This window comes from Ptychodera flava, chromosome 18, assembly GCF_041260155.1.
Source record: "Ptychodera flava strain L36383 chromosome 18, AS_Pfla_20210202, whole genome shotgun sequence".
Lineage (NCBI taxonomy): Eukaryota > Metazoa > Hemichordata > Enteropneusta > Ptychoderidae > Ptychodera > Ptychodera flava.
The window spans coordinates 28,569,816-28,593,684 of NC_091945.1; the positions used below are offsets into that span (position 1 = coordinate 28,569,816).

At 37.0% G+C, this 23,869-nt stretch overlaps 2 protein-coding genes across 3 annotated transcripts; one reads left to right on the top strand and one right to left on the bottom strand.

The window, feature by feature from the left end:
* The first annotated feature begins 317 nt into the window (after nucleotides 1–317).
* Nucleotides 318–22,646, top strand: LOC139117302 (uncharacterized). 2 transcript variants are annotated; one of them, XM_070680284.1, is made up of 3 exons: nucleotides 318–434; nucleotides 20,065–20,130; nucleotides 20,799–22,646. In XM_070680284.1, exons 2-3 carry the CDS (start codon nucleotides 20,102–20,104, stop codon nucleotides 22,018–22,020), a joined length of 1,251 nt encoding a protein of 416 aa, XP_070536385.1. In that variant the 5' UTR covers nucleotides 318–434; nucleotides 20,065–20,101; the 3' UTR covers nucleotides 22,021–22,646. The 2 variants fall into 2 exon arrangements, with proteins under 2 accessions (XP_070536385.1, XP_070536386.1); XM_070680285.1 differs by lacking the exon at nucleotides 318–434 and adding an exon at nucleotides 17,975–18,144 and having other exon boundaries at nucleotides 20,067–20,130.
* Nucleotides 8,663–9,157, bottom strand: LOC139117698 (uncharacterized). Its single transcript, XM_070680943.1, has one exon. The coding sequence runs from the start codon at nucleotides 9,155–9,157 to the stop codon at nucleotides 8,663–8,665; it is 495 nt and encodes a 164-aa protein (XP_070537044.1).
* Nucleotides 22,647–23,869: the final 1,223 nt, after the last annotated feature.

Consider the following 23,869-nt stretch of genomic DNA (forward strand, 5'->3'; position numbering starts at 1 on the left):
ATAGTTCCGATCAGAGTGAAGATATAATCAATATTTAAACATGTTAAAATACCGGTTCATATCCACACTTACTGAACAAAAGGAAAATAGCAAAATAGACATCCCATGTATGATAAAAGCAAATATACGGTGCTAGAAACGAATTCAACAATAAACATCACTAGGTCATCCCTATACCTGATTATGACATCACCAGTCCAAAAAAATGTAAACATGTGACAGTACCACTAGCCTGTGGTGGCAGGTCACTCATCGGACTTTCGTTTGTTGTCCGTACATGTATACTGATACTGTACGAGTTTCATTGTTGCAGGAGCAGTGGACTCGGCTGAATCGAGGGCCGATGTCTGGCGAAAGCCTTCGACACTTCGTCATTGGCAAGAAACCGAACCCGTATGTGCGAGAGACAATAACAATAGACAAGAGAAGGCACAAGGGATTGTAGAAATTCTATACGATAACATGTACGTGCTTTACGCCGTACCCGGAGCGCTTCGTTGAAAACATCGCAAAATTTGCCTTGCAGCAAACCATCGTGCGTGACAGTGCGTGTCAAACTGTCGTTTACTAAAATGGCTGTAAAATTGCCATGCCGTCAAAATTAATGCTAAATTAAACTTAGAAAAAACTAAGCGATTAAGTTTTGGTAAACCTTAATTGAATTTGAAATCCAAAAACGTCCTGAAATAATCATCATTGCAGAACAGAATCAATAGGGTTGTTTAAATGCTCTTTTTCGTTGTACTTTAGAATGAGTTGACGTACTTTAGTTTTACATCTAAAAGAGTGACTTTTACCTTTCAGTTTGTCTTGCAGATTTTCTGCTGTTTTATATTGCGACATCAATTCAATTCTAATATAAAATACCACAACCCTGTTGTGGCAAGAGGGGTTCACTGTAGCCTCTATGGAAAACGTCATTGTTATTTATAGACCGACTAGTCTGAGATGGGAGGTTTGATCGTCAAGGTGACGTCATCAGTACGAAATACTTCAAAAACAGGATGGTTGCACAGTCTCATATACATTATGTTTACTTTTTTGTATGTCCCACACAAGTTCTGTAGATAACATTGTATATAAAAAGAACCGACTCATTTGAGTGTTTTATACAGAGGTGCCAAAATACTTATAATGTTGATGATATCTAAACAGTTTGCTATCGGTCTATGTCTATGTCAACACTCTATGTAGATGAAACATGATACAATGAATGCAGACAGATGCTGGTTAAGATTTTTTTGCTAGACACATGAATAAACACATTTTCAATGACGTTTTTATCGTTATCATCATATTTTCAGTTAGTTCATTGAATGATTTAATATATATTTGTAGTTTCACGTTTGCATTTCTCAATGTCTCTTCTTCGATTTCAAGGTTTATGTAGTTTAAAAGTTGAAGGGCATGCGTTTTCTAAGAAGTAAAACTCGACAGACGTCTAAGTGACACTCCACTCCACTGTTTATTCTTGTGTGTCTATAAAAACAGCTTGGCATCAGTACATCTTATGGTTAGCCAGAGTGCTGTCCTAATTAACTTCGGTCTCTACTATCAACAAGACAAGTATTTAGCAGTCCCCTATGGAAAGCCGTCACTGTCTTAGGGAGGTGTACATGTATTGGAGATATTATAATACAACATTATTGAAAATCATTAAGGATTTTTACTTCAGCCAATTCCTAATTTACATATTTAATGAACTTTGCTAATTAGGGATATAAACCTAAATTAACTGGACCAAAGTTGATGAAACTTGCTATATACATTAAAGATACTATGATACAATATTATTGAAGGTCATTAAGCATTTTTTCTTCAGCCAATTCCTAATTTGCATATTCAATGATCTTTTCTAATTACGGATATATACTGGGATTTACTTGATCAAAGTTGGCAAAACATGCTATGTACATTGATGATTATACCAGGTTAAAACAATATCGAAAGTCATTTCACATTTTCATGTCAGCTATAAATTAAATTTACAATTTGCATATCTAATGAGCTTTCACAGTTCGGCATATATGGCTTGAAGGACTTGGCCAAACGTAATTACACTTGCTATATACCGGTATAAAGTGGTGATACAATGACAGAAGTCAAAGAACTTTAATTTTTTTCTTTATTGCAGCTAATTTTACATATTTTTATACTTCATGAACTTTTAGAATTAATCGGCAGTGAATATTGTTCATTATACTGATCATGTTACTTTCAATGGAGATGCAAACATGTGGCAAAGGTTCAAATTTACATATAATGCAATATATAATGAAACACGTGAGCATTTTCAGTTCATATCTGGTTGACTTTGGTGATGGGGGGGGTCACCCTGTTTTTGAAATGCCCAATAGGGGGGGGGGTGTCACTGTGTTTTTGAATTTTGACACAGGCTCATCATTGCCTAAAATGCTAGTGTCAGCCACAAATTTCATCATTCAGTTGTATTTTTCGGCGCGCCCTTCATAGACACTGGAGGGTAGTGGGCATCATAATTCAGTGAGAGGGCATATTTTCCGTTACGAACAGCTCTATTTTCCCATCCAAATTTTAGGTCAAGGTCAAAACTATGAAAAATCAATATATCAACCTTCGAAATATGTTTTGTGATGATTTTGTAAAATTTGCGAAATTTACCAGCTGGTGGCACTTGAGTCTACTTCGGCATTTCGTGTACAGAGACTAAGATTGTATGCTAGTAATTGGGTTATAAAAGTAGGTCATGTAATTAAGGGGAACTCGTTTCTCATTGCGTGTTGGACTCGCTTGCTTTCTTTTAGGCAACAACGGATCCTGCTTCCATATATATGATGACCACATTGCGTAAGAACCATATAATGCTTCCTATAACTTGACACTTTTTGACCGATTTCGTTTACAATAACACAAACCATAAGGTTCACCATGTATTCTGTGCTGAACAGAAGGGTGAGTTACTGCAGTAACCAAGACAAGGCCTAATGTCATGGCCTGTTGCATTTTAGTAAAACCTTTGCCTAATATGTACACTTAGGCCAAAGTAATTAAATTCTTTGTTTTGCGTCCACTCTAAATGAGAAAAGGTACGCGTCTAAGCGGCTGAAAAACACACGCAAGAAAATTAACACAATGTAATTTGATTGCAGCAAATAAAAAATTGTAACAAAATTTTAGTTCAGAAAAGCTAAGCGGCTATGTCCTAAAATTTCCTATTCAAATACACTGTGTGTGTTTTTCATGAAAACCTTAAAAACCTAAGCGGGTGGGGACGCAAAACAAAGAATTTAATTACTTTGGCCTTATATATACTCCAAACTGAGTATCCAAAGTATCGATCACGTCTGGAAAAGTTACCAGTCTAGAGTTAAGAGAGCACAGGAGCTGAAAAAAAGAGCTTAAAAATTGTTCTGCTACACTGAAGTCCCATGAAGATTTCAAAGAGCTCATGTGGCAATAAAACTCTCAGTCAAATGTTGCCAACGACTCTGAAAAGTAGAGACATGCCTTTACCAATTTCTTCGAAAGCTTTGAAATATCAGAATGCATAAACGTACTTACAAAGAATGTTAAATCTTTTATTTAGTAAATACTGACACATGTGAAGACAATCATGGCATTCCGTTTTCGGTGAATGTGTACTTCTTGACTCTTGTTTATTTTATTCACATAGTATTCTTCACTCGGTGACAGAACAAAGAAGCAAAATAAGTTTGACTTTTTGAAAATATCAGTCTTTCAAAGATTACATTCTGTAGCTTGTAGGATTGTGAATAATAATGATATATTCGTTTGCTTGCAGGCAGTTAAGGAATTTCAAGTTGAGAATAATGCAGAGAATTTCAATATTTTCCAGATCCAAACTTGTGTCATGAAAACCTTTAATGCCAAGCAGTTACTTTTATTGATTGATATGATACTAAATCTTTATATACCGCATTCACTGTACTTTAAATTGTCGTACTGCGTTCTTTAATCAGTAAGAAAACTCAGTAAACGTCATTGTAAGTTCTTTCAAATAATATTTACCCACAGTCGCTCCACTACTTGACATGTTGCTGCATAGCAAATCTTAGGTAGAAATAAACCTGCTTTCACTAGTACAGAAATTTGCGAGAAATGGACACCTTCTCGCTTTTTGCGAGAAGTAAGCGAGAATACATACTTTCTCACAACAACTTAGCGAGAATTTAATTTTCTGGCAATCAGCTGGCCAGAACTGTGTTTTCTCGCTCAACATCTGCGAGAAACTGAATTCTCTCAATCAATCAGCGAGAAATTTGTTTTTTCGCTCTGCATCTGCGAGAAATTGTATTCTTCTGAGTAAGCATTTGACAAAAATTTCACAATTTCTCGCAGATGCAGAGCAAGAAAACATAGTTCTCGCTAACTAATTGCGAGAAATCAATTTCTCGCAGATGCATGCGAGAAAGTACAGTTCTCACAGCTTGATCGCGAGAAAGTATTTATTCTTGCTTACTTCTAGCAATACAGCGAGAAAGTGTCCATTCCTAGCAAATTTCTCGCAAATTTCTGTACTAGTGTGTATTGTTCCATCGTCAGTATGTTTATTTGAATGTAGAATCTAACATGAAATCCGTACTCTTAAACGTGACAATATTTTGTAGATGAAACTTTAAATTCGGCTGTATGACTGTGCAGTGATTTGTTTTAACAGATAACATATTCTTTAGTATGGTGGTCTTTATTTTGTGATTCTAGGCCATCGGCCCAATACACTTCACAATAAATTAAACTTTACAAAAACTGACAGGAAAAGCAATCTGACAAAGTACTTAATAATTTAGCTATCATATATCTCTTTCTTAATTTCATCGCATGAAATACAAATGCTGCTAAACGCTGTAGTGTAGAAGTGTCCTCTGAAGACATTAAAAGATAAAATTTTCTTTCAGATGTGGGATTGAAGTAAAACGGTGGAATATATTATTTCTTATGTTGTCAAAAAAGGGGCAAAGTAGGACAAATGATACTCATTTTCAATCTCATTTCTCTCACACAGTATACAAATTCGTTCTATTCTATCGATATTTTGTCTTCTACCTATCTCGATTCTTAAACAATGGGAGGAGCAACGTAGACAAGCCAACATCTTCATGTGAATATTGATTTTAACAACAGAAAGATATTTTTCTGGTTCGAGAGAGGACTTAAATTCTCGATAACAAATAAGTTTGTCAAGAGAACAAATCTCACTCTGCCATTTACAAAACAAATAACGCTTAAAATTGTCAATATAAGTATTCATAAAGCTCTTCTCATCTAAGACTTCTTGTCGATCCCACACGTCTTGTAAATTGCATAAAGACAATAAATTTTTGACATGTTGAATCCATGTGGGTTTCGACCTAACACCTGATTTGTCAATGTGATAAAGCATTACATAACATTTCTTTGGGTATCTATTCTTTGGCATTTTTAAAAGTTTTACCCAATATTTGATACATCGTTTGGCCGTGTGGAAATATATCGGAAACGCCCACACTCACCTAAAACTGCTACATTGGGGGCATTGCAAGAAACTCCTAGCAAGGTTCTGCATGCAAAGTATTGGACTCTTTCCAAATTTCATATTGAGCGTATCCCCACACTTCAGAGCCATACGTTAAAATCGGTAATACCATTGTATCAAAAATTTTAAAAAATACATCAAAGGAAAATACACCCGTCTTTTTACTTGCTCTTGAAATACCCAGAAATGCTTTTTTAGCTTGCTGTGCAAGTGTTTTTGTAGCCATTGACCATAATAATCTACAGGAAAACATAATACCTAAATATTTATAGTAAGAAATAACATCGACTTTTTGTCCATTGAAAAACCATTTTTCGGCCTTTGACAGATAGCCACCAGCTTTGAAAACAACAATTTTTGTCTTCTTTAAATTTACAGACATTTTCCATCTATTACAATAAGAATTTAAACAGTTTAAAAGACGCTGTAAACCAATGATAGTATCTGAGAAAAGAACTACATCATCTGCAAATAACAAACATAGAATCTCAACTAAATCAGGGAAAAGTTGTATGCCACGATATCCACTATTTTGGACTTCACTAGTAAATTCGTTTATGAAAAAAGAGAATAAAAAAGGACTGAGCATACATCCCTGCCTAACACCGATGGGACAATCAAAATAATCTGTACACGTATTATTTGTTCGTACACACGATTTTACATCCCCATAAATAGCGTGTAACATTTTGAACATCTTTCCTTTGACACCACCTTTAGAATAATATACCATAACCTTTGTCGCTCCACGGTGTCAAATGCTTTAGAGAAATCAACAAAAGCACAGTAAAATTTGCCACGCTTTCTTGATAAATATTTCTGTATAATAGACTGTAAAATAAATATATTGTCTACAGTTGAATATCCACTACGGAACCCAGCTTGTGTTTCATCAATCTTACCCAATGCATCTGCCCAAAATGTAAGACGACTATTTAAAATAGATGTAAAAATTTTACTAAATATACTTAACAAAGAAATTCCTCGATAGTTTTCTGGACAATTTGGTGAACCACTTTTGTAAAGAGGAACAATAATTGCTCTGGACCAGTCTTGTGGAAAAATACTTAAATCAAAAAGTCTGTTAAACAAAACATTTAAATATGGAATGAGAAAATGACTAGTGGATTTAAAAAATTCACCTAAAATGCCATCTGGTCCAGCTGATTTACCATTCTTAAGTTTACGTATCGCTCTATCGATTTCCTCATTTGTAATTGGGGAATTCAGAACATCCCAATTTACTTCCGCTTCCTCGTCAAACAAGTCATCAACAGAACTTAAAAGACTCTGCAGTTCATCAGATAAAGAAAAATTGTCTGTAACACGTTCATTGCATGCAAAAAGATTACGAAAATACTCAAAAAAGGCCTCTGGTTCCACATTATTTTGAAATGAGCGAATGGAAACTAGATGTTTTACTTTAGTCCAGAATTGTTTTGTATCTGTCAAGGAAAAAGTTGCCAATTTGATTTTTCTTCATTCAAAAAAGTACGTTTTTTCAGACGACAGGTATTTCTAAAAGACGCTCTAGCAGCTTTATATGATTTTAACTTGTCCATATCATCACTAATTCTAAATTGTCTCAATAAATGAATTTTTTTCTGTTTCAGCACAACACACACTTTGTCAAACCAAGGAGGTTGTCGCCTTGAAAAAGACACAGTGGATGACACCCTTTTAACCATATTGCATTTCTCGGCGGCAGCTTTAAATGCGTCGCCTAATTTAACAATTACATCGCTTACGTCAGATGAAGGATCAAAAACCTCATTTTCAAGGCTACTATTTACTATAGCTGAGTACACTAAATTTGAAAATTCAACAGCATTTTCAGGACACCAAATGTATTTGCGTAAAATATTTCCATTTGTATTAACAGCATTCGCATCATTTGTTTCCCGGTAATAGTTGACTGCAAGAAAATGTCAAGGGAAAATGGTCTGATTCAGTACGCATTCCAATAGAAAAAGATGAAATATTTGAAAACAAATCTGAAGACAATAATGTGTAGTCCACGACACTAGCACCGGCATTTGCAATACACGTGAATTCGCCCTTTTGTGCATCAGCACCAACTCGACCATTTACAATATGCAAATTATATGTACAACAAAGTGAAAGGAGTGACCGCCCAAAGTAATTTACATCTTTGTCTTTTGACACCCGGGGTAAATTAAAAGAGTCATTATCATAACTATACAAGGAATCCATCACATACTCTGTGCTGTCATCAATTATGTAATCAAGTTCCTCGCCTGTTCGGGCGTTAAAATCACCAGTAATAATAACATATACTTCAGGTAAATTAGCAAGAATATTTGACAATTCATTCTCAAATAATTCAATACCGTCGATTGATGACAAGCTATCATAAATAGATGAATATCGGGGTGAAATATAAACACTACAAAAAAGCACATCCTTTTCTAATGAGAAAACACGACCACTAAAAAGTAAATATACAATCATGAAGTTTCGAATTGATTCGTGTAATGTATTCTGCCAGGTTATTTCGAATTATAGTACAAACACCACCTGGAAAACGCCCCCGTTCTGACTTTCTTTTGCGCGTTGTATTAAAAATATGAAAACCCGGGAAATTATTCTCAAATTGGAACTCACTTTCAGACCATGTTTCTATGAAAGAAATTATGTCATGACATAAAACATAATTTGCAAATTCAAAAGAAGATAATTTTGTTTTTAAACCCTGCACATTCCATGTCAGAAATGTTACGGAGTCTAGGCCTCGGCCGAGTCCCTAGTCAGTGTTTACTTGTATACGGCGGCTTTGTAATCGAGTCCTCGGACCATGCGGACGCTGTCCATGACTTCTACTAGTCTTGTCATTTACATTCTTTTCTTCTGACTTACTGTCCGTAATAATCAATTTGCCGTTTTTGTAGTAACCGTTTTTTCCTTGTTTTCTGAGATCTGATATAGTTTTCCTTTGACGTTTCGTTAAGTCGTTTCCGATGCCAATACCGACATCTTTCAGTTGCTGTCTTGCTGTCAAAGCAATCAGTTTATCATCAAAATGATGAAATTTAACGACAATCGGACGCGGTTTATCTTGCCAATTGACAACTACCCGGTGCGCTCTGACGACATCTCTGTTTTCCCAGGACTTAGTCCTCACATTTTGGTTCAAATCTCAACGACTTTCTTCTTACATTGATCGAAAGTCTCACCTGGCTCCTCGTTGATTCCATACAAGCGGACATTGTCTCTCCTTGAAAAGGATTCCAACCTATCCGTGTCGTCTTCCAAACGATCCATACGATCACAAATTTCATCGAGTTTTGGGGAAATGGCAGCTAGATCGTACTCTGCAACACGGTTTTCTTCTTTCAGTTCATTAATTTCTGACTTTATAGTGTCAACAGATGTCTTCAAATTCTGGAATTCCTTTTTCAAGTCAGAGCATGAAGTTTTCAGTTCTGATTGATTTTTTCTCAAGTCAAGCAATTCTTCTCGTAATTCCCGACCAGTGTTTTTCATTTCTTTAAGAATTTCTGCCTTTAAAGACTCCATTGCCTGAAGAAGGTCCTTTTCTGGCCCAGGATTTAGTTCAACATCCCCTGCTAGCTGTAGCAATCGTACAACAAACGGCTTACCAGTGACATAGTTTGCGTTGACCATGGTCGTACGTGTCAATGTCGACGTGGCAAAGTCGCACACCTGTTCAATGTTCGCGCCTTGACCAAAACTGTCAGGAGGGTTACAAATACAGTTTGCAAATAGAGAAATACACTCACTGCCATTTCCAACTTGTAGCGACGATAACTTACAGTGTCTTCTAGATATTGCCAATAGCAACTTGTTATAGACATCAATAGATGTGAACCGGCAAACATTGAAGTACATACCACTAGGCAGGCCATTAGTCGATACAAGAGCTCATTTCCATATCCCCACGTTGTTGTCGGGCAGTAGAAATCAACGGAGACATTTCTCCAATTTCTCGGGTGAACGAAACACCCAATTCGACTTCTCCAATTACTCACATCAATGCCATTACAAATAAAGACTAGTCAACCAACTTCGGATGAAAATTTTGGAAGTTCTTCGTCAGAAACTAACTTTTTTACCAGAGCGATGTCAACGTGTGTCCTGTCACTTCGGCTTCAGTCACGTGACCGATAACATATTCTTTAAACCCAGTGAAAATGACGTTTTGATTAGCAAAAGTGGAGTGGAAGAGGCTGTTTGATATTTGATCCAAAAAAAATTACAGAAAAATTCATAAAAATTGGTGAAATGTTGTACTGAAATTTTGGTGGGAAAAATTACAGCACTCAAAGGGTTAACAACTGTTGATTGGAATTGGTACATAGATTCCCTATTGCTATGAGAATAAAATGATGCTTTTTGCGAGACATAAATTGCGTAATAGCTTTTCCTTAATTCATTTTTCCGATATTGAATACAACATTGATCTTGCGATGATGTAATGTAATTGTACTGATAAAAATTTAGTAGCGTTTTTTTTTTAAATAAGTATCCGTTTGTATGTATGATGAACTGTTGTAAATAGGGTTATGTATATGTAGGTATCATTCCCTCTGTATAACTTGCTTCAGTAGCAGGCATTTAGCAGTGTACTCGTGCAATCAGCAGCGTCGTGACAATCAATTGTTTATTTTCATATTAAATGAATTGTTGGCACAAGGTAAATATTTCAAAAAGTACAGCACCAACTTTGATGAAATTTCCTGTTGACATGATGGTCGGGTTGGATTTGAAAACAAATTGGCAACTATATATGTTGACCATTAAAAGTGTTACATCAGCATTTTAAACAAATTTTGCAAGTAGTGAAGTAATTTATAAACCAGCACCAAATATTTGAGTCCTTTTTACACCATCCTCGGGGACTCCTCCTGAAAATACATTGTATTTCTTGTATTTGTTTTTAAGAAGTCCTAATATTCCAAGTTAATGTTCATGGTACTAGTAATTTCGCATTGACTTACCTGTATCGGTTTCTGAATATTGATGTCAAGGATACCATAATTCATTTCTCAACTTGACCTTGTGATATTCCAGGGTTGCGTTTGGCGTAGAAAATTTCGACAATGTTCAAGATAGAAGAGAGGTGGTTTCCTCATCATAGAATACATTTTTGTCTGCTGCATCATATACTTAAATGTAGAGCACTTGTTCAATATAATGCCATGATATCGAATGAAACTGAATGTCTTTCTCGTTTTTGCTCGAACAGTCTTCCTTCTTGGAAAGGAAACGATACTTCAGTAAAAGTCTGGGCCTGTCTTACACTGTAACAATTTTGCTCCTCCCCCTTCTTTCCCGTTTACCGTATTGACGTCAATCTTTGCCAGTGAAATAAAAGATTTGTACCGCACTTTGGTCATGAAAGTACTGAGCTGAACATTAATTTCACACCAATTTTGCAAAAAGTGCAATAGAGTTGTATATCAGTTTGGTTGTGAAAGAGTTATACTTAAAAGTAGAACGCACCTCGGGGACAGACATTCGGACTCTCAAACTTTTACACTTCTCTTCTGATTACCTCATGTGGGGGTTTCTTTTAAAGCTCTTGGTGAAAGAAAACTTTTCACCGGCTTAGTTTTTCGAAATTCGAAAATTTTGTTTTTCTCCATAGAGTTAACACATGAATGGCGGCCATTTGAATTTTAATATCATCTTGGGTAATTTGTTTCTCTAGTACCAAAATTTGCATGGTGACTCCCATTTTTTATTCTTGATTTTGAAAGAGAATAATTGAAAGATTCCTGAAGAAAGTTAGAGCAAAAGTTTAAGTCTTTTATTTTCGAGGTGCATACTACCTTAAACCACTCCTTGATACCATGCTTTAAAGTGATATTCATCCTTACCAACACATCAACATTTTCTTTTTACCTCTTCATCGATTCCTCCGATGATTCCTTTTGCCCTTTCAGTTCGTGCCTAACTATCCATCTCTTCTCTCGGCGAAATAAGTGAACCATCTTTATTGCAATGGCAGAGTTGTCTGTTGGAGGGTCATTTATACGGAGAATTACGCTTCACAATACTTTTTTCATCAAAGTGCACGTGAAATGATATCACTCATTCAATACGTCTTCGCACTATTCACCGTTATATCAGGCATTCTTGTGAGCTGATGGCCATCATACGGTGAATTGTCGAATGTTATCTAGCGTATCTAGCATTCTCTCTATGAAACTTGCTTCTGTAGCTGGCATTTAACATTGTCTCATGCAATCAGCAGTGTAATGTCAATCAAATGTTTATTTTCATATGAAATGAAATGTTGATACTAGGTTAATATATCGATAATTTCTGCACCAACCTTGATGAAAAGTCCTATACATATCGATTTCATATGCATAAAGATCTCTAGAGTTGGATTTAAAACACAATTGATCACGCACATGTGTTAACAATTAGGAGTCTTAAATCTGCACATTAAACAAATTCTGCAAGTAGTGAGTTATATTTAGAAAACAACACCAAATTGATGAAACCTGGTGCAAACAAGAATTACGGAAAGGAATGCTTACACAGAAAGAATCACATTACATTGATTATTATAGCACCAGATGCTAGATAGGCAAACAGAAATACAATTGTACTGAAATGCAATTAGCCGTGTACTGTCGTATTTAACACATTTTTATCATGAGTGGAATTATTCAAGAGGTAGCACCAACCTTGGGACACTTCTTAAAAATACATTTTACTGGTCGTTTTTGTATTTTAAAAAGCCACAAATATTTAGTTTATGTTAATATAATAATAATTTATTAGTTTCCGAATATCGGTGTAAAGTGTACAGAATTTCATTACTCAACTTGACTTTGTGGTATTCTAGGGCTGCGTTTGGCGTAGACACTTTCGACATTGTTAAACTTGGAAAGTAGAGAGCTTGTTTCCTCGTCAGAGACTTCATCATAGAATAAACTCTTGGCGGTCAATTCCTCCCAGGTATCTGTATACTTTCGCGCACAGCATTTATACAATACAAACCCCATAATCTCGAATGAAAGGGAATGTATTTCTTGCCTTTGGTCGTACAGTCTTCCTTCTTGAAATGGAAAACGAGACTTCAGTAAAAGTCTGACCCTGTCTCACTTTTAACCCCTTTGCTCCCTCATTTTCCCTTTTCTCCTATTGTCGTTACACTTTGTCACTTTCCAAATAAACAAAAGATTTGTACGCCAGTTTGATTTTGCAAGTACTGAGCTGAACTTTAAACTCCTCCCGTACTTTTCAAAGTACAACTCAGTTTGGGTGTCCATGAGTTAAATTTTAAACTTCTCTCTGACACAATGTTTTATTAAAATGATACTGGTCTTTTTTTGAATCCTTACGCACACATCAGCAGTTGCTGTTAATCTCTTCATCGGTTCCTCCAATGATCACTTCGCCTCTTATCGTTCCTGCTTGACTATCTATCCATCCTCTCGGAAAAACAAGTGTAACATCTTTTATTGCAGTCGCATCGTTTTCCGTCGGAGGGTCATTTATCATGAGAATTGAGCTATACAATGAATTGTTTCATCAAAAAGCACGTAATCCGTCTTCGCACTACCCACAGCTATCTTAGACAGTCTCGTAAACTGACGACATCGTTCGGTGAGTTATCGAATAAGCAGTCCAGCAAGAAAACCGATGTAATGACGCTGTCCGGAAAATCAGAGTCCAAACTCATAATACCTCCTCTACCGTCGATGGCATCGTTGATGAACGTCAAAGCCTTGGGGTTTTTCAACATCTCTAAATGCGTACGATTCCCTTGTAAGTAAGTAAATACATGAGAATATAAGGAGGAATACCGACGTCAACCCAAAAATTTACACGGCTTCGGCATTTCCATCGCAACATCTGCGGGGTCAAAGTTCACGTTTTGTTTAATATGAAAACCAAAACCGCAATTGAGCAAGTCAAACTGAAATAAATAGCTTACTTGTCTCTGACGCTCGTCAAAATGCATCAATCGTATCTTCCAATACGTGAAAAACGGCCTGAAGGACAAAGATACAAACATGATAGGCTGGTTCCTACATTTTGTAACGTTGTAGCCAAATGTGCAAGGAGAATTGCTAAATATGGTAGTTATCATAGGCACGATTCCAATAACAAACCTGAGTTGAAGAAAGAGGGTGTTTTTGCCACAGCAAAAGTGTTCCTGGTTATCCAGGTTAATGCTGGAAATATTTGGATATGCGACGGCTCTACATACGAGTTCGTTCGCTTTAGAGAGGATAGAATTCCCAAAGCATTGTTAACAGCTGATTCAGTATTTTCAGAGGATCCCTGACTATTTGAACCCTTTAAGCAAATATACGGTGTTAGAAACGAATTCAACAATAAACATCACTAGGTCATCCCTATACATGGTGCACAAGTGGAGATCCAGCACCCACAACAAGGTGAGGGGAATCAAGTTGGTCACATCACCCAGGAAGAAAAACGTGAAGGCTATGATATATTTGCTAAAGCTATGAGTGGTGTCGTTGAATCCTTTGTCGACTACATTAAGTTTTACTCTGAATTTAGGGGGCAAGGAAACTGTAAGGAGACATGTCACTTCTGAGTATATGAGACCAAAGTTGCATCCTTATAGCTACCACGATGACGAATATCAAGACTTAGAATGAAGTCACCTTTGTATAATGACACATAGAAAATATCTCATCTTAATTCACACAAAACAAGCATTATTTAATCATGCCAAAAGTGTTGCTACAAAATATCATTTGCAATGAAAGCGTGGGCAATATTCGGAGTGCATTCATGATGTATCTCGCCATCTCCATTCCTTGCATTGAGAGGTATAAATATTGTGATGTATTAGAGAGTGTAAAAGTCAAGGGATAAGTACAACACCCACACATCCGATTGGTGATGTTTGATCTCTGTTATATTTCCAATAAAACATGTATTTTCTTTGATAGTCCTCGTCCGTTTCTATCAATGTTCACCTCTCCAATTACTAATACGCTGGTTGAAAACCTCCAATCACGTGACCAAACACTGTTTTAGTCCCTAACATTGCCGAATCGCTCGTTGATCAACGGCTCGCAATGGAAAGTAAAGGGAGGGGAGAGGTTTATAAGAAAGGAGGGAGTGACTCTGACAGCCATTACATGTCTTTACTGGAAATATGACAGATATCATAACGATATCATCAAGAATTCTGTTTTGTGTCGATAGAACGGCGTCACTTTGAATTCTGTGTTTGAAGACAAACAATGTATTGAAGCCTGTACGCTTTGAATCTCAATGGGTTCCAACATTCACTCTACATTCATTTTCCTTTCAATTATGTTTATTATGTGTCGTTCGCTGGGTGATGAATGGTTCATTTTAGCCCAAAGCACGAAGTTATATGCAAAAGGCCATTTTGTGAGCAAGGCGTATTTATGTGTGACAGATCTTACGGTAACCTACATGCAACCTAAGACGAGCAACCTTCATGAGAGAATAAAATTTTTTCAGTAATAAAATGTTTACCGTTGCAGTTATACAATTACCATCGATATTATCACAATGTTTGCCTACACATGCACGTTTCTGTATTGTGACATCAGTGCTGTCCTTAGACCCCGGAAACCCTAAATTACCTGAATGTGTTGAGTTTTTTCCCTTTTACGTTTGACTTTCAAAAACTTTATGGCTGGCCTGTCAATTTAAAGATCACCGGTGACAACTCCGTCGAGTAAATATCAGATTGCCAGTTTCGTGACCCTTTCCCATCGTGTGTGAACACACTTTCAATGTACACTACGGACAATAACGGACATCTTCATTGGTTTGAACTTTACACGGAAAAGCAAGTTAGTCCTATTCAGGCCATCTTTGCAAAAGTGGCTGCAAAGAAGAGAATGGTTATGATGCCGGTGGAAGATTTCTTTTCAAAGAAAGTTCGAGCCAAAGGTGTTTTTGGTTTGAAATGGTTTATTTTGTTATATACATCGGAATCGGTGCCGAGAAAAGCGTGCATTCAATCGATTCGTTTCATTGGATTTTACGGATGATCGAACTTTGGGGTTACCGATGCGTAACCCGGTATAACCGTACATACCGCCAGCAACGTGATAGATAATACCATGTAACTCTTTATCATAATTTTGTGAACAGATCAAGCACATCCCTGTGTGAAAGTGGAAATTTCTCAGTTAAAACAAACCAATTATATCAACCATTTGACTATTTTATTGATATTTCGAGTCACTTGGGGTAGAGTAACCGTGCTCAAATTGAATGTTTACAATCACAGTGATGGACGGTGCGGTCGGCGCATTAAGAGGCATAGGGCCGTATTCTGCTTGCAGTACGGTCCGTAGTCAGTGAATGACAATTTTTCTGAGTGTATCATTTGATTAAGTTGTTCTTTTATTCCAGACACTACTTAAAAATTGTTGACGTTCTCTTTGGTATGGGACTAATCATGATAAGATCATGTTCTATCATATAACTGTAATAGAAATGATATAATTTGCTTCTTCTCGGATTAATTTTTGAATACTGTACGCACTGTGAAAATTTTGTTGTCAGTTTTTCTTCTACTCATAACCTCTTTTCATCGCTTCTTGCGCATTGAGGAGTGTCAATCTCAGGACCGTTTATTGTCACACATGGGTAGGACTTACTTAGAGTACAAAGAGCAGCTCCTGATAATCAGGATGCAGTCAATGAAACTGTAAGTGCCAAGCAAACACAATTATAAGCCCTCGATATCGAACTTTGCGAGGCACAGCTGCCCTGAAACTTGGCAATTACCGTGATAACGGTAGCAGTGACATTGAGGATGAGTCTGAAGATTTGTGAGGACATGGTGCAGTAGTTTGTTGGTGTTGGACTATTTTATAACAAAAACCAAACAGATGTAAAGGTGGCTTTAATTTGGTTCATCCGTTTACTCTTTGTTACTTTGTGCATTATCATTACCTGAGCAGAAAATTCCTCAGTCTCAGTAAAATTTACTATAATTACCAGAAAACTCCATTCCACATGTAATTTCAATTTTCGTCTCGCAAAAGGGGAACCCACCTCTCGCGCTCTCCATCCCCCCTCTCCGCTGCACTCACTCGATGCTCGCTCGCTGACCTTGCTCGTAACAATACCCGCTGACTTTTTATTTTCCCCCTAATTTAAAATTAAGGACAATGCTGAACATAAGAGACAGTGTCGTGGGTTCAAAAGAGGTACTTGTCCTTTCGAGAACAATACAGTAACATTTCATCTGTTAGATTCATTACTTTCGCAGTGCACAAACAGAAGAAGAGTAAACACAGGTTCCTTCCTTCATTCAATTTGACTGGGACACAAAAGTGGCTTACACTTTGACAGTTTTAATTCGGTTTCGAGATGGAGGAAAATGTAAAGGTGCATCGTCTGTTGCTTCTGTTGTTATAAGAGGTGAATTCTCCGATATGATGATATATTGATGTATGACTTGTTATTGAGGGAAGCAAACAGTGAGTCATTGTTTACTATATTCCGTTTCAGGTAATCTTTTCAGAGACAAGTAGGCGTTTGTATTCCTAACTTTTTAATGAGGACAAGGTTTTAGCTTCTTTCTTCTGAAGTGTTATTTACCGTTTTATAGAGGTTGTTTCCAAATTCATTATTTTGATCACATCATTCCGTTATATGTGTCTGCAACTAATGAAGATTCCAAATTCTAAATGAAGGAGATATCTACATTCCAATGAATATGAAGAATTGGTCGTGGAACTTACAAGTAAGGTGTGTTTCTCTTCTTCTCCGCTCTATATCTTTCAGCGATCGCGCTTTTGAGGTCACTGAGTATTCTTCAGCAAACAATTCGCTTGAAAAGTTTGGTTTCGATAGTGCGCCAGCAGAGCTGCCATAGCTCTTTGAGATAGCTATTTGTAGAATAGACTGCTTTTCGCGCCATTTGTAGCTGTTTGTAAACAAGTTTTCTTTACGCCCCGTTCGGTTGTGTCATGTCGGCCACTGTGCATGCTTTGTTTGCTTAGTAAAAAATTGGCTCATTACTGGGTGCGAGGTACATAGTTATATACATCTCCAATTGTTAGCTAGGTGTATTTATTTGTGAATGACCTTACAGTGACCTTCCCAGTTGCCTGTAAGAGGTGTAAGGAAATAAAGTATATCTCTTACCAAACCATTTTTAAAATGTGGACTACAGTAGCTTCATCTCGAATGGTTGCCTGACCGTTTATGTAAGAAGTCATCATTTGCCTCCAAGTCACAAATCATAGTAATTCAATTTGTCCACCAAAGTAGCTTTACTTCATACATTGTGGAGAACACATCGCAGGTTGGTGGAGGGACCAGTCCTGTCGAGGACACTTTGAACGCTAATATTTATAATGGTAATATTGTCCGATATTCAAATATGCCGCCGAGCTTTATTACAAATCAAAAGTGGCTAAGAATTCGTTAAATGTCAGTCATCTATGAGATAAAAGAATGCGGAAATGTGTAGGTGTACTGCTCCATTCCTCTTATGGTTAGTGGAGGAGTGGTCTTTATATTTGTGACGTGGTGACGTATGCATGGTTTGTGACAAGTCGAAAGAGTTATTCATTCTTTACAAATATCAGCTTCTTAGCAGTCATTGCCTTTCCCGCTGTTGGTGATCCTTACAAGCAGGGCCGTCTCCTTTGGTGAGTAAGGGCAAAGAGCCTTCCAACTTTCTTACATTTTTCAACGTTCTCAGTGTATCAAATATTTATCACCGTGTTTTAGGAATGTTTTGACATTCATAACTTTTATCACAGTGTCCTGTCGTATGTACCTGATAATGCGCACACCAATAGCGAAATCGAAATGCGAACAAATTATTGCATCACCCCTGTATGACAAGCTTGTCCCCTCATTAGGTATATCTATGAGCAAATTAGCTTCAATTTTGTTGTATAGATCGTGTTGTTTTAGGCAAGATTGTTTTCTCAATCAAGCAATACGTCACTACAGTTTCGGTTTCAATACGTTGTAGGCGACTGTCATAGCCATTTCGATTACATTACCTGGCGGAACCATGAATATTGTAGACAGAGGTCACTGAGGTTGAATACCGACGTTACCTGTTATCAGCTATAACTATGCCGCACCATTAAGTAGGGCCGTTTACTGATAAATGTACCATTTATTAAATAAGTATTGCCCTCCTTCATATAATGAAGTTTTTACATACGCTTCTCTGTGTTCTATTTTTCATTGTGAACCAGCTGAAAACTCAGGCGCTTGAATCATACAGTTAAATAAACGTCTTTAGGTGTTCCACTGGACTTTAAAAGCTAGCTCTGCGGACATTTCAACACCTTCTAATAATATTACAGTGTATTTTGGCATGGCAGTTTCAATAAGAATCAATAAAATGTCACTGACAAAAGCCGATGCAAGCCACAAAGCGAGTACAAATTTTACATACACGGTCTTATAGAGTGGTTCTCCGAATGTCGTGTGCTAGGTGTCGCCAATGAAGCTGTTCTTGCAAAAATGTGTTCGTGCGCAGTTTGTCAGCGGGTGGACGGATTTCAAAATTAATCTGCGGGCAGGGAGAAAAAGTCAATATTCGAATCCTGTTTGGATTATAGTAAAAATTATATTTACAGTGGGCGGGAGAAAATTTCAGTAAATACAGCGTGTGGCAAGAAAATTTTGGCAGTGGGTAACGGAAAATAGGTAGAGGAAGGGAAATGCTAATAGAACTGCAGGTCAGTGCGTAACTTAGAGGGGAGCAATGTCAAAGGTTGAAATGATAATGTATATACATCCAGTGAACAACGTGGCATTTAAATGGTAGGGAAAGGGCAGTGGGGAGCTTGACCGGTTGCGGGAACTAGAGAACAGGCAGACCATGGATACTGGAGGGCAGTGGGCATCATTTCTAGTGAGAGGGTATATTTTCCGTTACGAACAGCTCTATTTTCCCATCAAAATTTTAGGTCAAGGTCAAAAATATGAAAAATCAATGTATCAACCTTCGAAACATGTTTTGTGATGATTTTGTAAAATTGACGAAATTTACCAGTTGGTGGCACTTGAGTCTACTTCGGCATTTCGTGTACAGAGTCTAAGAGTGTATGCTAGTAATTGGGTTATAAGAAAAATAGGTCATGTAATCAAGTGGAGCTCGTATCGTTGCGTGTTGGACTCGCTTTCGTTAGGCAAGAACGGATCCCGCTGCCATAAATGACACATTGCGTGAAGAACCAAATATTTCCTCCTATAACTTGACAACTTTTGACAGATTTCGTTTACAATAATGCAAACCATAAGGTTCACCATGTATTCTGTGCTGAATAGAAGGGTGGTTTACTGCAGTAACCAGGACAAGGCCTAATGCCACGGCCTGTTGCATTGTAGTAAAACCTTTGGCTGATATGTACACTTATGTATAATCCAAACTAAGTATCTAAGTATCGATCACGTCTGAAATATTTACCAGTCTCCGCTTCTTTATTTCCAAGACCATGATAATTTTGACATAATTTGTATCAGTTACCCTAACGTCTTATGAATGAAAATAAGAAACAGTTAAGCACTCCTCAACCCCTTACAAATATTTTGGTTTGCATTGCAGGCAACAAACAGTAGGCTAAGTGCGTAACATCGGCGATGGCTAACAAAGAAGATAAAGAACAAAGGTGAAAATGACATCTTCTTTCTAAGCTTCTACTCAAAAGTCATGATCACGAATATCAATATCTCTACTCCAGCATACAATGGGAGGATACTTTTCGCATCTAAGGTTAAATAACTGTCTCTCCAACAACTTGTAAGCAACGATACTTTCTCCCTAAAGGATTGGGTCGGTTTATACAGCATGGTAAGGAGTAGAGCATCGAAAAGGAAATGGTGGAGGGTTCACCTTCAACCGCTCTGTCAAAGCAGTGTCTGTAATTATATCTACGTTATCAAATATAACAGCCTCAATCGAAGTTGATCATTAAACATAAACATCATTAAAAGGAACAAATTTGAGTGAATATCTTTCATAATAATGGCCTTTTTTATCCATGCTTGTAAACTTCCAATGTTTTCATCATTACTCTAGCCATTAAAGCAATTATTGTTACCGCGTTTTGGATCATACATCTGCAGACAATGAAGTCAAATTGTGTAAGACTTCTTCGTCAGAACGGGCTATTCCACAATCGTAATGCCTAAATGCTTCACACGACTTCCAACCTACCCAAAATTGTACGTACCCAAGTTATATTTAATTGCATGATCATAAATGTGAAATTTCAGGGACAAATTGCTGATATAAATACTGCTCCGCACCCTAAATTTGTTATAATTTGTCAAACAGGAGTGTCCTGATACTAAACGATGAATGGGGGACTACTAAAGGTGGAATATCAACCATTCATCGTGAGATCTCCGTCCTTGCAAAGGAAACTGGCGTTGATGTCTACAGCACTGTGCTAGAAGCTGGCGATGTTGACAAACAAGATGCACAACAGAAGGGTATAACGCTGATAACACCAACTATCAATCCTTATCTATCTACCAATGACAAAATCCCAAGTCTTTCCTGGTTTCACCTGCACAAGTCGTTCTTTCCAGATCTCGCTGACGTCCCGAACGTGAAGGTCATCATAGGCCATGCACCGATCACCAATGAAGTTGCCATTCAAATAAAAGAGGTATTTCCAAATGCAAAGATCTACCTTTTCAATCATGTCATTCCAGAAGACATAGAAGCATTTAAAGACACCTGGAAACCAGAACGAGTACAAGAAAGAGAGAAAAGGATACAGGATTCTGCTGGTAAAGCCACCGCTGTCTTCAGTGTTGGGCCAAGAATGTTCGACCACTTTAATAACAAGTTCCGCGCCTTGAATCCTGCACCACTTCACATGCAATATCTTCCAAGACCATCTCAAAAGTTCTTCGGCGTTCAAATGATCCATTTGCCAGAAATCAAGAGGATGAGAGTAATAACCTTTGGTCGCATTCAAGGTGTCGAGAAGCTGAAGGGATACGACCTGGTCGCTGCTGCTCTCAGCAAGGTTGCAGAAGCATATCACGATGTTTTTGAGTCTGCTCCAATTTGGGTGATTCGTGGTATACCTGAAGGTGAGCATAACGAAACGAAGACCTTCCTCGATAAGCACATCACCCATGGCCACCTAGACGTGAAGCTGTACCCTTACGGATCACAAGACGACATTATAGTCGACCTGCAACAGAGTCATCTTTGCATTATGGCCTCAAGAACCGAGCCGTTTGGTTTGGTCGGCCTCGAAGCCATCGCAGCTGGTATCCCAACATCGATTACCAAGCACTCTGGTTTGGCGCAATACTTGGAGAACGAGTTCCCTGTACACGCCCAGCCAATGGTTGTTGATGTTGGTATAAATGATTATTCAAAAAAGGAAGACATCAAGAAGTGGAAGACAGAGATCATTAAAGTCCTGAGGCCATATGATGTTGCCTTTAACAGAGCACAAAAGCTGAAAACAGAGCTTGAAAATTGCTCTTCTACAGCAAGGTCCCACAAAGATTTAAAAGAGCTCATATTGCAGTAAAACACTCAATCAAATATTGCCAACAACTCAGAAAAGTAGAGAAATACCTTTCCAAATTTCTTCGAAAGTTTTCTAATATCAGAATGCATAAACTTTTTTTACAAAGAAAGTTAAATGTTCAATTTAGTAAAATACTGACACATGTGAAGACAATCATGGCATTCCGTGTTCCGTGAATGTATACTTCTTCAGTTTATTTTATTCACATAGTATTCTACACTCGGTGACAGAACAATTAATTAAAATTCTTTTGATTTTTGAAGATATCAGTCTTTCATTGATTACGTTCTGTAGCTTGTATAGCTTGTAGGATTGTGAACAATAATAAAATGTATTCGTTTGTGTGCAGACAGTCAATGGATTTTCCAGATCCAAACTTATTTCATGAAAACCTTTCATGCCAAGCAATTATTTTGGCTGTTTATTGATTTATGTCTTATCTTTATATATATATACCGCATTCTCTGTAATTTAGATTGTCGTACAACGGCCTTTGATCATTAAGAAATCTCAGTAACCGTCATTGTAAGTTATTTCAAATAACATTTATCAATGGTCGTTCCACTACTTGAAACTTTCCTACAATTCAAATCTTAGGTAGAAATAAACCTGCATTGTTGTTCCGTTATTAGTATGTTTATTTCAATGAAGAATCTAACATGAACTCCTTACTTTTATCTCGTTACTTGATAACATTTTTAGATGAAACTTTAAAATCCGCTGTATAACTGTTTTATGCAAATTATGTAGTCGTGACATTTAGCGATTTCACTTGGTATTAGCAGTACATGTAATTAGTTTCAATAGATCACATGTTCTTTAAACCCTGTGAAAATGACGTTTTGAGTGGCAAAAGTGGAAGGGGCGGTTGTATGAATTTGTATATGTCACATGTGAATCTGTCTGTTCTAACAATTGATTGCTCAACAACTGCTGAATGGAATTTGGTATATATATTCCCTTATATATATATTCCCAAATAACTTGCTTCGGTAGCTGGAATTTAGCAGTGTACTCATGCAATCAGCAGTTTCGTGTAAATCAATTGTTTATTTTCATATTAAATTAATTGATGACACAGGGCAAATGTTAGGTTAAGTACTGCACCAACTTTGATGAAAGTTCTTGTTGACATAACGGTCGGGTTGGAATCAAAGATAAATTGGCAACTTATGTATGTCGTTCATTAAAAGTGTTAAATCAGTATTTTAAACACATTTCACCAGTAGTGAAGTGTTTTCACAAATCAGCGACAGATTTCTGAAAACGAGTGCGAAGAGAAATTACAGAAAGGAATGCTTGCAGGGAAAAATATTACATCGATTACTATAGCGCATGATGCTTGGCAATCTGAAATATAACTGTCTTAAAATGTAATGTAGTATCACCTAAATGTTAATATCGGTACCACTATTGAACACATTTTTGTGATGAGTGAAATTATTCAAGAGGTTACACCAACGTTGGGGACGAGTCTTGAAAATAAATTGTATTTCTGGTATTTGTTTTTAAGAAGTCCTAAATATTCCAAGTTAATGTTCATGTTATTCTTAATTTTGCGGTAAACTATCTTTATCAGTTTCTGAATATCGATGTCACCTTGTGATATTCCAGGGTTGAATTTGGCTTAGACAATTTCGATGATGTCAACTTAGACAGTTGAGAGGTGGTTTCCTCATGATCGTAGCCTTCATCATAGAGTACATTTTTGTCTCTTTGTTATCTTACACTTACATTTTTGTCTCTTTGTTATCTTACACTTAAATATAGAGAATTTATTCAATATAAACTCCATAATCTCGAATGAAATTGAATGTGTTTGTCGTCTTTGCTCGGACAGTCTTCCTTC